This window comes from Staurois parvus, unplaced genomic scaffold (genome assembly GCF_062004578.1).
Source record: "Staurois parvus isolate SC_StPar_1 unplaced genomic scaffold, SC_StPar_1.0 ptg000151l, whole genome shotgun sequence".
Classification (NCBI taxonomy): Eukaryota; Metazoa; Chordata; class Amphibia; order Anura; family Ranidae; genus Staurois; species Staurois parvus.
The window spans coordinates 3,001,136-3,016,545 of NW_028317947.1; the positions used below are offsets into that span (position 1 = coordinate 3,001,136).

At 41.5% G+C, this 15,410-nt stretch overlaps 1 protein-coding gene across 1 annotated transcript in view; it reads right to left on the reverse strand.

The window, feature by feature from the left end:
* Nucleotides 1-209: 209 nt before the first annotated feature.
* Nucleotides 210-15,410, reverse strand: part of SKAP1 (src kinase associated phosphoprotein 1) — a 551,061-nt gene continuing 535,860 nt past the window's right edge. The window contains exon 12 of the mRNA XM_089674345.1: nucleotides 210-410. Within this exon, the coding sequence (XP_089530471.1) occupies nucleotides 309-410 (102 nt within the window). The 3' untranslated portion in view covers nucleotides 210-308. The remainder of the gene's footprint in view (nucleotides 411-15,410) is intronic.

Sequence of the window (15,410 nt, forward strand, 5' to 3'; positions counted from 1 at the left end):
CCTCCTGACTCGACCAGAGGCATCCATTTTAACACGACACGACGCTAACGCTCCCCTTAGAACAGCACCATTTGCTGCAATGTGCAGAATTGTCAGAGGCGTTTGGGAAGCTGTAAAAACGTGTGAACGTAGCCTAACTGTAACATTTCAGTGACTTGGGCTGTGTGACACCTAGTGACTAGAACAAGCAGTGACAGCTCATAGATATGTATGCACAAGCACATTTGTTTTATTGAAATTTCATCTCAGAAATAATTGATACATTGGTGTAACAATAACAAACTTTGTCTCTTGGGACATCTGCAGCTTCAGAGATTTCGTAGTTCATATGCTGCTTGTAGATAATCCTTGGGCACGATACCGACCATGCCATGTAACTCTCCAACCCACCAGCCATAGGCATTGCACTCCTGTAATGAAGCATGTTGATTAGTGAAAAAAATATAACAGCAGAAATCAGAATACATAATCATAAATCATATATATTCATAGAAGTAATATGGTCTTTGCTACAATTTACTGGCCTATTAAATAAAGATAAAAAGGAAATGCATACTATAAGTATCTCCAAAAAGACAAAGGACATCTGGTTATATGGCAGGCTTTGAGGGAGATGGGCCACTCAGTTTTAGAGCACTACAAGGCTTTGGTGAATCAGAACACCAACCCACAGAAGCACATGGTAACGTCAAACTGAAATAAAGATCTCTCAACACAAATTTGAAAGTTAAGCATAAGGTTATCCATGCTGACCCCTCATATCACCAACCCTTTCCTAACCTTAATATTAGATCCTTCCTCTGTTTGAGCCCAAGAACAAAATCTATAAGCTAAAATAAAATGTATCTCAATCCTGAAACGTACCCTTACTCTGGTCCTAAAGATAAACCCTTAACCCCTTCCCGCCAGCAGTACACAGATATTTGGCCTCACAGAAGTGGGTCTTTATCTTTAAGGCTGTATATATGCGTACCTCTCTGTACTGGGAGCACTCTGCACAGGGTGCTCCCAGCACAGAGACTGGGCACTCACCAAGAACCCCAGGTCCCATACTAAGGACCTAGGACTCCCAGTTCCCATTCACCTGATTGCAGTGATATCCTCCGATTGGCTATCACAGTGATCAATCACTGTAGTGTTCAGCCATGTGTTTTATTTCTCTTCTGAATGGAGAGAAAGATGCACTGTATCTTTCTCTCCTTGCCGGGGAGAAAGATGTAAACAAACAAAAGTGTGTAACAAATAAATAAATAATAATTAAATACAAAAAAAAAAAACAGAGAAGAAAAAATAGCTAGATCAAGGTTTGATCTAGATCAGTGCCACGGTCTATGTTGGCCAAAGGTCAGGTCGTAACTCAGTATATTTCTAGTATGATTTTTAAACAATGTATCCACCTGGGTGAGTATATATATATATATATTTTTTTCAACTGCTGAACTCTTTTAACATTTGATTTACTCTCAGTCACTAAGGGGTAACCTTAAAACGATTAACATTTGACCCCCTAAAATCCAATGTTAGAAACATTACCATAACTCTTATCTTAGATTGCGCTATACACAGAGTGCCGGGTTCAGGATTGCGCTACACACAGAGTGCAGGGTTCAGGATTGCGCTACACACAGAGTGCAGGGTTCAGGATTGCACTACACACAGAGGAAAGGGGTCAACTAATTAACCAAGTCTAGTGCATTTGCTTCTTTTTTTTATTGGAATAAATGCTAGTATTAAAGCATTTAAAGTTATTTTGTTCTTTTCCAAATATATTTAATTCTATGTAAGCATACGTTTTAATTAAAGACCGTGTTCACACAGGGCATATCACACGGTCTACACTGTGGATGGATGTCAAATTGGAAGCAATGACTCTGTCCCAATAGACATCAATGGCACTGCCTGCACAGGGATGCACAGAACACCTGTGCATTCACATGTGGATGAACACAGTCCTGGAATGAGTGTACGGATTGATACAACCTGTGTATATCATACAAGTTTGTAAAGTGTATACAAGTAAAACATACAAAATCTACATCACCCAAGAATTACATGGTACAAACGCTCTACACAGCATTTCGACACGTTTCGTGAAACAGTGTTTACTTCTTTAGGAGATAACAGGGCTTGTGGGTATGGCATATGGCATGGTATCTGAGGAGAGACCAGGACGTTATAAATTTAAAAAAAAAAAAAAAAGACAAAAAGGGGGAAAAACCCCCCATCAAAATTACAGAGTTTACCACCAATTCAATCCAAATCACATAGCTTCTATAAAAATATGTGAGGGCTGAAGGACCACTCAAGTGGTGGGGTGTCCTCCAGCTGCCATCTGCTTTCTTGGGTGGTCTTTCAGCCCTCATAAATTTTTTATAGAAGCTATGTAATTTGGATTGAACTGGCGGTAAGTTCTGTGATTTTGATGTTTTTTTTCCCCTTTTGTCCTTTTTTTCTATTTATAACATCCTGGTCTCTCCTCAGATACCATTCCATATACCATACCTACAAGCCTGGTTATCTCCTGAAGAAGTAAACACTGTTTCACGAAACGTGTCGCGATGCTGTGTAGAAGGCTTGTGTTGTGTCATGGTTTATGCAAATTTCTCCAGGACTTCTTCATAGCCTCTCACAATCTTCTGGAACTGTCTACCTCAATCTCTCTGACCGAGAGGGTCCGCCGAGTCTGCACATTTTTTGTGTCGTTTTTTTGAGGGGGCGGGAGGGAAGGGGGTGTTTTGGGTTTTTTTTGGTTGGGGGGGTTCTTTGTTTTTTTTTTTTGTTAACATTTTTGTCTGAGTATAGATCTATGCTTGCCCCATGCATGTTTGAAGCTATTTACTGTTGACTGGCTCACTACCTCTGCTGGAAGTTTATTCAAGCATCAACTACTCTTTCAGTAAAATAGCACTTTCTGAGATTAGTTTTGAACTTTCCTCCAGTTTAAGGTCATGTCCCCATGTTTTTGATTTTGGTTTCATTTTGAAAATACTGCCCTCCTGAACCTTATTCACCCCCTTGATGTATTTAAAAGTTTCAATCATGTCTCCCCTTTCCCTTCTTTCCTCCAGATTGTATATATTAAGTTCCTGAAGTCACTCTTGATATGTTTTATACCCCAGACCTTTCACTATTTGTTACCCGTCTCTGGACTTATTCTCTCTTATCAATATCTTTTTGTAAGTGAGGTCTCCAGAACTGGACACAGTATTCTAAATGAGGTCTAACTAAAGATTTATATAGGGGAATCAGGACCTCCTTCCTCCTGCTGGTGAACCCTCTAGTGATGCATCCTAGAATTTTACTTGCTTTCTCCACTGCCTGGCTACACTGTTTGCTCATTTTGAAATCATCTGAAATAAGTACCCCCATTGAAGTGTATTGTAACTGTATTGTCTTCCTTATACTGTAAAACACTGCACAAATTGTTAATAATGTAAATAATTTTTGAAGGCAAAGTCACTGGTCAAGTGTACCTAGACATCCTTCACTCATCCATTTTACCGCCTGCTCATGCGGTTTATGAGGATGAGCAATTGTACTTATTATTACTATTATTATTACAGGTACTTAGAACACAGTCAATTTACACAGCACTTTACATACAGTATATTGTACATTCACATCAGTCCCTAACCATCAAGGAGAATACAATCAAAGGTCCCTAACTTACATTCATACTTATACAGTATCTCACAGAAGTGAGTACACCCCTCACATTTTTATAAATATTTATTCTACCTTTTCATGTGACAAGACTGAAGAAATCACACTTTGCTACAATGTGACGTAGTGAGTGTACAGCTTGTATAACAGTGAAAATTTGCTGTCCCCTCAAAATAACTCAGCACACAGCCATTAATGTCTAAACCGCTGGCAACAAAAGTGAGTACTCCCCTAAGTGAAAATGTCCAAATTGGGCCCAAAGTGTCAATATTTTGTGTGGCCACCATTATTTTCCAACACTGCCTTAACCCTCTTGGTCATGGAGTTCATCAGAGCTTCACAGGTTGCCACTGGAGTCCTCTTCCACTCCTCCATGACGACATCACGGAGCTGGTGGATGTTAGAGACCTTGCGCTCCTTCACCTTCCATTTGAGGATGCCCCACAGATGCTCAATAGGGTTTAGGTCTGGAGACATGCTTGGCCAGTCCATCACCTTTACCCTCAGCTTCTTTAGCAAGGCAGTGGTCGTCTTAGAGATGTGTTTGGGGTCGTTATGTTGGAATACTGCCCTTTGGCCCAGTCTCCGAAGGGAGGGAATCATGCTCTGCTTCAGTATGTCACAGTACATGTTGGCATTCAAGGTTCCCTCAATGAACTGTAGCTCCCCAGTGCTGGCAGCACTCATGCAGCCCCAGACCATGACACTCCCACCACCATGCTTGACTGTAGGCAAGACACACTTGTCTTTGTACTCCTCACCTGGTTGCCGCCACACACGCTTGACACCATCTGAACCAAATCAGTTTATCTTGGTCTCATCAGACCACAGGACATGGTTCCAGTAATCCAAGTCCTTAGTCTGTTTGTCTTCAGCAAACTGCGGGCTTTCATGTGCATCATCTTAGAAGAGGCTTCCTTCTGGGACGACAGCTATGCAGACCAATTTGATGCAGTGTGCGACGTATGGTCTGAGCACTGAAAGGCTGACCCCCCACCCCTTCAACCTCTGCAGCAATGCCGGCAGCACTCATACGTCTATTTTCCAAAGACAACCTCTGGATATGACGCTGAGCATGTGCACGCAACTTCTTTGGTCGACCATGGCGAGGCCTGTTCTGAGTGGAACTTGTCCTGTTAAACCGCTGTATGGTCTTGGCCACCGTGCTGCAGCTCAGTTTCAGGGTCTTGGCAATCCTCTTATAGCCCTAGGCCATCTTTATTTAGAGCAACAATTCTTTTTTTCAGATTCTCAGAGAGTTCTTTGCCATGAGGTGCCATGTTGAACTTCCAGTGACCAGTATAAGAGAGTGAGAGCGATAACACCAAATTTAACAAACCTGCTCCCCATTCACACCTGACACCTTGTAACACAAACAAGTCACATGACACCGGGGAGGGAAAATGGCTAATTGGGCCATCGAGTTATTTTGAGGGGACAACAAATTTATACTGTTATACAAGTTGTACAACTACTATGTCAGGAAAGGGCTCACTGCTGGTGGTGCTGTGGCTCACCTGCTCTATGGGCTGCAGTGCTGGGACTTACCAGCAGGTGCCTTTCAGCAGCCAGGATCTCACCTCCTGCAATCAAGCCATCACCTGAGGCTGATTACAGGAGGTGTACTTAAACAGTAACCAGGCCTGTAATCAGTGCCTTGGTGTTTGTTTTCCCATGAGCCTTTGTTGTCCTGTATCTGTATCCGGTCATCTACCTGCTTGATTCTCCTGCTTGATTCTGACTACGATTGAACTCTGCCTGCACCGACCCAGCTCTCCTTTCGACTATCCGTTTGCCTACTCTTCTGTACCTGATCCGCCCGATTGATCCTGACCCGGCCTGTCTGACTATTCTACCTCTCCAGTCCAGTTTAGACAGGAGTCAATTAATCTGCCAGCATGTCTTGTGGGAGGAAACCGGAGTACCCGGAGGAAACCCACACAGACACAGGGAGAACATGTAAACCCCAGGCAGGTAGTGCCGTGGTTGGAATTTGAACGTCCAGCAAGATGCCATTTCAATGACAATCTGCCAGTACTATCATGGCTCAACTGGACCTGTGACTGACCTAGCAGACAGGAAACTGATGGAAATGGTGTCCTGGATGCTAGCAGGTAAAGTGGACTGTTCATCTTGGACAAAGGTACCTGTAGACACATCCGGAAGGCGAGTTCCAGAACTCGCCTGTCCGGTTCCAGCACACACAGGCACCACTACCTTCGGGTCAGATGTAGTCCTGGGCTGGAGGAAGGAGATGGGGGAGGGAAATCTCATTCTCTACCTCGGCAAGAAGCTACATCTCAATATGTTAGCATATGATACCCCTGAACAGAAGTGTTGTGCGAGCAGGTGGGCACCACGGCCGTTGCCATGATGTCCGGGTAGTCACAGCCGACTGGTACTCACCCCTGACAACTCACTTGGTTGGCACAACAGTGTTGCTGGGGAGAACAGCACCCTTCTCAGAAGGAACCCGGATCTCCTGCAGTGCAATGGCACCATATCACCCCAAGGTGAACCTCTGGGCACAGTGGCTCTGGGCCCTGGTCAGGCAAACCAGCGGCAAGAGTCGGTTGCGTCAGGAGGGAAATTGCAGTCACCTCCCATGCAACCACCTGAGGGGGGAGGTGTAGCAATCATGCACACAGAGATGGATGGGAGCCTCCATTTTAGCAAAGGACCATCCATCTTGTATAATTATTTCTCTCTTCCTCTTTCCTCATCCCCCTCCCTCTCTGTTGAGCGACATGTGGTCGGTGTGTGTTTGCAGAGATCACAGGCAACAAGCTCAGTGGGAGGGCGTCCTGGCTATAAAACCTCACTAGCTAGGTGCCCCTCTGTCTAAGAAACTCTTGTTTGGAAAGGGATCATAAAAGCGTAAACCGAGTCCTTCTCTGAGTTCAAAGACATTACAGAGGAGTCATAAACTAGACACCACATTCAACATCCATTTTCCCCTATGAATTCATATCTTGGAATATAGGAGACTTACATAAAAACCAGGCATATATTCAGATTGGTCACTTTGATACAAGTTTCCTGATATATTACATCCCCTAGCTGAGATCAACAGGAGAGCAGAAAATAATATCTCCTTAACCATCCCAGCAGGTATGTCATATTTTATATGTAGACATTCAGCAGACGATTCTGCGTATTAATCTACCCGTGGGTGGAATGTTACATGTATCTAGGAAACGTTATGGGCCATAATATAAGCTAGGAGGGATTTTTGTTCTAGCTTGGGTCTCTGCCCCAACACCCCTCCCCAAATGAGGCAATTGGTTCTCTGCTGTAAGAAGACACCCTGCTGAGATCCTAGAAAAAGGCTGTTATGCTTGGAGTTGAGCTGCATGTGAGAATTGAAGAGTCTCCCTTTAACATCGAAACTAATAGTGGGAGATAAAAGCATCCTTTTAGCTCTGAAACTTGGAAGCTGCTTAACCCAGGACATGTGGCAAGTACTTTCTCTGTTACCTCTTTGCTGTGCTATTGTTCTCTGTGTATATATATATATATATATATATATATATATATATATATGCTACATCTTTTTCTGTAAATATTTTTATTGCGCCCTTTTGACCTTTTAGTAATAAATCTTACTTTCTGAAAAGTATTGAACTGTTTCTAACGCCTTTAATGCAAACTACGAATTCCCGCCTCTAAAGAGTGCTACTGTGTGTGTTTTAAACTTCGGTATATCTCTGCCTGCGGTGACAGTGGTATACCGACGATTATTCAAACATCATAGTGTATTGCTAATATTGCTGAGTTTCTGCTTTCTCTGTACAAAAAGGAGGTGGTGGCAGTGTGAAGGGTTAATTGCATAATTAACCTGACCCAGTAACAATCGCTTCCAGGCTGCCGGTACACAGACTGTGGTCCATTAGCTGGAAAATCTGTGTGAAGGGTGCAGCTGGGTGTGGCATTGTTACGCACGTGACAGTGCGGTTTTAGATTGGCTAGTCCTTCGGTAACGAGTTTGGTGAGAAGGGCTGGGTCTGACGCCACGATCGTCACATATTAGGGCAGTACACTGGCGAAATGGTTAGCACTTCTGCCTGGCAGCTCTAGGGTCATTGGTTCGAATCCCAGCCATGGCACCACCTGCCTGGAGTTCGCATGTTTTCCCTGTGCCTGCGTGTGTTTCCTCCGGGTACTCCGGTTTCCTCCCACACTCTAAAGACATGCTGGTAGGTTAATTGGATCCTGTCTAAATTGTCCCTAGTATGTGTATGTATGAATGTGAGTTAGGGACCACAGATTGTACACCCCTTGAGGGTTAGGGACTGATGTGAATGTACAATATATATGTATAAAGCGCTGCGTAAATTGACGGCGCTATACAAGTACCTGAAATAAATAAATAAATAATAATGTTGGTTATTACATAGAGGTGCTGTTGAATTCCCTCTACATTCCCTAAACTTAACACCACTCTATTTCTATATGTAGGGAACACTAAAGAATGTGTACCTACACTGACTTCACTACTTGAAAAAATTGAAACATCATGCACAGCAATTCCTGTGGACACTCTAGTCAATGTCGTTCATGCAGTAGTTCACCAAAATCAAAAGTGTCTGGATGCTAATGGTTACCACTTTGAGCACCTATTGTGATTGCATAATTTAAACATGATCTACAGCTACCCCTTGATGTTTATACAAATCTAGCAATAAAATTTGTATGCATATATTTTTCATGCTGAAGTGTATATACATTCCACCCCCCCCCCCCCCGTTTTTTTTTAAGTCACTTTGATGCAGATAGTTAATTTGTTACAAGTTTGTGTTAAATACTATTGCATAAATATTTCATTAAACAAAAAAACCCATCCATGAGAAAAAATGGGAATCAAAACTGGTAACATAATGCTTTCATCGGCATGGAGAAAACAAATTATAGCCCCAATATGAGTCTGACTAAATTGTTTAGGTAAGAGAAAATAATCTATAAATATAGTGAAACTAATTGATAATCTCTCTGTGGGTTCACAATTGGGCACATGGAAGCCGATTTGTTACATTGATGGCAATGTTTTGTTACTCGTTATCTCCCCCTTATATGACTGTTTCACTTATTGCTGTGGGTTCTACGCACTAGAACACTTAAATGTTGTGTAAAAGATGACAGATGGTTAGAATGAGGTTTGCATCATCTTCTTTTTTTTAATACATTTGTAAAATAGAATTCTTGTTGAGAGGTTGAGCAAATAGAAATAGCCATGATGCTCCATTATTTTCATCTTTCTTCACTTTCGTCATTCTATATCTACGTATGTACCTAAAACTCCATCCAATTTGAACAAAAAGTTATGTAATTCTTATACAATGTGTACATTCCTGGTGAAGAAGCAAGAGTAGCTGGTGAAACTAATGGTGAATGTAAAATGATCTGATTGTTAGGAAGCATGGCTGCTGACTGTGGAGGGGTGTAAAGGAAAGTAAATGACAATAAAGGAGGTGGCGTAATTGGTTGAATTAACAAGTTAATAGGTAGGGGAAAATGGAAGCTGATGAAGGGAGTTATTGGTAGCTGACGCCACCTTTTGGGGGGGGGGGGGTTCTTTTGTCAGAGAATGTGGAGAGAGAATGCTTGGACTCTCATCTTTGGGGGTCACAGGACAGCAGGACATGTGTTGAAAGTAGAGGGAGAAGGTGGATTAAATATAGTATCAACATGGAAATTTAATAACGCTTGGATAGGGAGGAAGTGTAGAATAGGGCCCACAAATTACAGGGAGACAGCAGGGTTTGTGTTTTGGAGAGCAGCTCAAAGAAACCTGGGAGATTAAAGGAGGGAACGAAGTCATAGCAGTTAAACTGTGGATGATAGAGGACCTGTGTGATAGAGAGGGAATGGTAGAGTAGACCAGACCAGATTGTGGTAATGCTGTGGTGAGAGTGCAATAAGAATACAGCTCACAGGACCAGAGTGATGATGAAAAGACGCAGGGGGAAGATAGTGGTAGCAGATTACAGATAGCGGGAGGAATAGAGTAGAAAGAAAGAGAAGGTCCTAGCTGGAAGGGGAGTGGGAAAAGGCGGTGGGATCAGACCCCCCCATGCACTATATCATTCTGCAAAGTCATGCAGACAACCAATTTCCCTATCTGGCATCACTCCCAGAATTTGGGTAAGGCCTTGTACAAACTGAGAATATCGGACAAATGCTCTTTTTTTGTGCATGCTAGTCTCATACCGAAAGTGAAGAGGTTACTAAAGCTATGAACATTTTTGTATGATAGAATACAACTTCAGAAATTATGTAATGTATTGTATTGTATTGTAATGTCTACTTTTGGTTCTGATTTTTTTTTTGGACGTATACCATACTGATTAAACAAAAATCATTAGTTCTAGTATCATATATGAAACATTTTCATGTTTGTCCCTTTGGATAACTTTGCATAAACTGTTGTGTTCAAGCTCTCGAAATCTGTGTACCAACGGTCAGATTATTGGACGATCGCTCCATAAGCCGTATTTTTCGTACACTTTTCTCGGCGTGTGTACTAGGTTTAAGAGTTTCTCCGCTGACTAAAGTTGGTTGGGGGATGTATTTATTGAGAGGCAGTGGGTTAGTTCTTACAGATTTGTAACAGGAATATTTTCCTTCAGTCTAAAGAAGCCACAGAGTCTTTGCCATAAAGACCTTAGTACTGTCAGTTGTTTTAAGAGTTGCTTATATCTCTGAACAGAACTAAAAGTGAATATAAATGTATTTATATAAATTTATTAAAATACGAATAGAAACCATTTTACATGTGTAGATGTGTCTGTAATATGTATGCTAACACTATGCTTATGCAATAATGGTTATTGAAAAAAAAAAAAATTGGACAGTTACTTTATGAAGGAAAAGTTTAGGTTAAGCTTAAAAAATTTAATGTTTTCATACAAATGTGTAATGAGCTACTTTAGTTTTCTTTATACTCTAAAAGCCAGGAGAAGTAGGGTCAAAGCTCATTTGACATCACTTCTCCTATGGGTCACAGGAGTGCATAGTTTTGCACTCCTGTGACCCAATTTCAGCCAACAGCGGGCTTTAGGTCACTGTCGGCTGATGTCACAGCTGGTCCAGACTCTCCAGGGATCCTAAAAATGATGTCGGTATCCACCCAGATCCTCGACTGGCAGCTGTCTCTGACTCTCAGCGGAGCACTGAGAGCATGACCCAGCCTCCCCTGTCCCCTCCACAGCCTAGCACTCCAGTGAGAGTTGGATGGGCAGAGCAGAGAGCCAGTGATTTACAGCTCTCTGCTCACTGAAGACTGAGAACTGAGTGATAAGCGGTCTTTGATCACTCAGTTCTCAGTGAAGAGCGCATGGGAACAGATGCAGCAATCTCTAAGAAAGTATGTAGGTTTTTTTTTTATAAATCCATACTTCTGTTTATCTAGAGGGTCATTGTGCATCCAGTTCCTTGTCTGAAAGATATGACTTTTGATTACACCACCCATGGCTGTTCCTATTCTACATTGGGAGACAGAGAGGCAGTCCCTGGGACTGAATTCTCAAAAAGAATAGTTTTAGCCAGACACAGAGACTTTCCATCTGGAAGCAAATCAAGGTGAAGTTTAAAGCGGTATTAACCCCAATAACAAAAATGTACTACATTGCAGCTTACTAATCATTAGATGTGGTAGCTGCATTAGTTTCTTTTTTTAGTCTTTTTTTCCCCTCTGTTTTCAACTTGTGATCTGGTCAGTAACACACCTCCTGTATTGGAAAGACCCCACTCTGAATAAATGAGGATCTTTGGACAGTAACAATGTTAACACTTTATAAAGGAGTTACAGCCAACTATTTTTTTCCTTTAGGGATAAAGGTTTCACATAAATAAAAGCTGATCATTGTAAGCACCCTTGTGAGAAGTAAATGGTTTGTTTCAATACTCAGGTTGCTATATCTTCAGTACAGCTTGGTCTGTTAGAAAAAAAGAACCGAATCACTAGAAAAAATAAAGGAAAAAAAGCTAAAAAAAACCAACTAATTCAGCCATCACATCTAAGAATTTGTAAGCTGCAATATAATAAATGTTGCTTTTGGGTTTAATACCGTTTTAAGAAAATAAGAAGCCACGTCTCATATACAAGAAGCGATCTTTTGCTAAAGGAGCCCACCATCTTCCAGATCTGAGTCCTGTGCATTCAAAAATGCTCTTCAGTATGCCATGGTTATAATGAATGGCTGGTTCAAGCGGTTGTGAACTCATCATTGGTATTTTCCCCTCACTAGAAATTTTGTGCATCTAGAATCTAGAGATTCTAGTTAAAAGTCTCAGGAGGTCAGGCATTTAAGAACCACCACATCTGTCACCAGCAATTATTCCATGGCCAAGCAACTAGATTATACAACACCTCGTAATCATGCACTTGCATGATTTGCTGTTTGGCTATTTACATAATGAAGTGACTAAAGAGTGTACACAATATTAAAATGTTAGCATAAAGCAATGTAACACAGTTCCCTGATGAATTAAATGGCTGTAATTCCAGTGCTTCCCGTAGACAATGCTGCTTTAGGCTTTCTTTAATTTTTACCAGACATGTGAAAGCCGAAAGAGAAAAAAACTGAAATATTAAAATCCTTGCTGGGATAGACCCATAGCTAGTAACAGAGGCTCCAAAATAATGTTCTTGCAGAATATGCTGCTCTCTTCCCTCCAATGTTGGCCACATATGTGGACTAAACATTTGGTTTTGTAATGTTTGTTGAAGGTAGGTTAGCCCTGGGGAAAAGATCATCTGCAAGGAGAACACAGGAAATACTGCTGACTAAGCCTTGCTCTTCTCTTTGCACTTTTTGATCCCAGCTTCCACAGTTCAGGTCCTCTTTAACAAGGCAGTGAAAAATATAGCTCAAAGTCTTTAGCGCCAGGAGCCAGAAATGATTTCTAGACAGAAATGCAATCATTCAATCATGGTAGATCACAAAGTGCCAGAAGCAGACAGACTGACTATAGCAACTGTGTAGAAGCATACATTGTCAGCCCAAGACTTTGGTTGCATGAACTTTGCTGAAAAGAAGGATTGGAATTCAGAATGGCCAATTCTCACCTTCAGTGGAGATCACACGACCAAGTGCCTAGACCTTTAAAATGTGTGACCAGCACCCAAGGGAGCCTTTTTTTGGAGTGTTCATTTCCCCGGTAAGACTGTTAATGTTAATATTTGCATATATGCCCATTATTAAATCTATAATTGCTGAAAAAAAAGTACAGCTAGGCAGCACACATAAATGTAGGTAAAGTGGACCTGAACCTAAAAATGTAACTTGTGCCAAAGCAGTACCATTATAATTGTACCTTTTGTCTTGAATTGCTCCTGAAAACCAGAAGTGCCTAAATAATCTGCGCCTTCAGTCTAACAGTTGCATATCTGTAGTGTGAGATTCTAAGACACTGTAAACTTGTGACTCCTAATCTCATGAGATTTGAAGTTGGAAAAAGTGAGGTCACTCACTGTTCTTCTAGCTGGAAAGAAAGCTGAACAGATCTCCCTGCTTCTACTTAACATATACTTAGGATCTATCCATTCTGAACTTCTCCTTCTGCATCTTTGATATTACCCTACCAGTCATCAAATCACCAGTTATTGGGGGCAGCTCGGAAATGAGGATGCAAAGCCCTGCTACTACCAAGATGTCCACCTCCACACAGAGATAGAGTGCAGAACAAAGCATGACAAAACTGGTGGACTAGTCCTTTGCTCTCTTGACTACCACAGTTCAAGTCCTCTTTAATAAGGCAGTGAAAAATGTATCTGTAAAAAGAAGGAACAGAGGGTGCACCAGCCTCGTACATTATCTTAGCAACAATTTTATTAATATAAAGAGCAGATGTATTCTCACAAGCAACATCAGATAAAATGCACATCAATCCACAGTGTACTCGAAGCAGTCTGGTACCCAAAACAAGTCACAACTACGAGAAGACTGACCAAATGGCTGATGCATTTTGAGGGGGGAATCTCCTCTTCGTCAGATTATATGGCTGATGCGCAAATTGCAGTAACCAACTAACACTATAACTACAGGGTCAGGTGCCATAAATGATTTCAGAGTTGAAATGCACTCATAATTATTGCAGATCACAGACCACCAGAAACAGGCAGCCTCTGAATAATTATAGCAGCTGTGTTGAGAGCTAATGTCCCCAGATCCAGGACTGAGAACAAGGAAGGAAAGGGTGATCAGGGGTGTCAAACTGGCGGCCCTCCAGCTGTTGCGCAACTAAAAGTCCCATCATGTCTCTGCCTTTGGAAGTCATGCTTGTAACTGCCACTCTTGTAATGCCTCATAGGACTTGTAGCTTGGCCACAGCTGGAGGGCCGCCAGTTTGACACCTATGCTCTAGATGTACATTTTAATTTACAAAGGCTGTTTAAAGGCACATGTAAAAGTGGAATGGGCAGGCCTTAGCTGAACTTATGCGGGGGGCTGCCTGCTTCCAGCAGGCAGTGATCTCCACTGAGTACCAAGTGCAATGCCGCAAAAAAATATAAAAAATATTAATTTATGGCTCCTGGCAGTCCTTTCGTCCTTTTTCACTGCTTATCTCAAGTTACAGTGCAGGATGCAAACAAAATTAATTAAAAAAGGCAACGCTGGCCTGAATCTTTAATGCGTGCTTGCCTGCTCTTAAAGCAAAGGGAAAAAAGACAGAAATAGTAGGTTATATTTGCAATGATGCTTGGTAACCTGAATAAAAAGGACTAAACTCTACAAAATGTTACTAAATTCTTAAAAAAAAAAAAAAATACTAAATTCCAGGATTTAATCAACTAAACCTGTGATTAGCCATGAAAAAATACAAACACTCAAACATTACAATCCTTGCTGGAATGGACACAAAGCTGGTAAAAGAAGTAACACTTTTTCTGGAGAATATGCCGCCATTTTATCCAATGTTGCCACCTATGTGGACCAGGTGTTTGGCCATGTGACATTTGCTAAAGGGAAAGGCCATCCAATGTGAACTCTAATCCTCAGCTTTAGTAGAGAATACATGACAAGTAAGCAGCACTGAATGAAGCAATGAGCAGCATTTTCTCCAGGAAAGGTGCATATTTTAGCATATAACTCTATATCCATAATAGTAAGACTGTTAACACAGCTTTATGTTAACACCTGAATATACAGTAGCTCTGCTGTGGGCTATAAAAGCAGGAAATATGTAAATAGCCAAGATGGAGGCAAGTACTCTGAAGAGGTCTATGTTTGAAAGCAAGGTCAATTGTATGACAAAGATTAAATGAGCTCTGGATCCTGCAGTCAGACGGGTTAATTATGCAAGAACGGAAAGACTGTACTAGTAAGCTAATTAAACAAGTGAATAGGGACCTGCAAGTTTCTTATTATGTGTGCGGAGGGTTATTCCTAAAAAGCTCCTGGCTAGCAACAGAAAACTTCCAGCATCCTCTCTGCAATGTCAGCTCCCAGTTTCCTGCCTGCCAGCACCAGGACAGGAAGGTGTCATAAAAACCAGCCCTACTGCCTGAGCCACTCAGGGCCTCCGAATCACACACAATCAAAAGATTCATACTAATTAAATCCGGCACACAACCATCAGCACCAAACATTTCTCTCACTGCAGCGTGCCAAAAAGAATTAAAAGAACATTAAACTCTCAGCAATAACAGCTAAACTCCCGTTCCCTCTGCCAAATTGCACCACTCTGGATTATACAGATGTTTGTTAATTATGCTAATTTTTATTAAACTATTAAAAGGAAGAGTG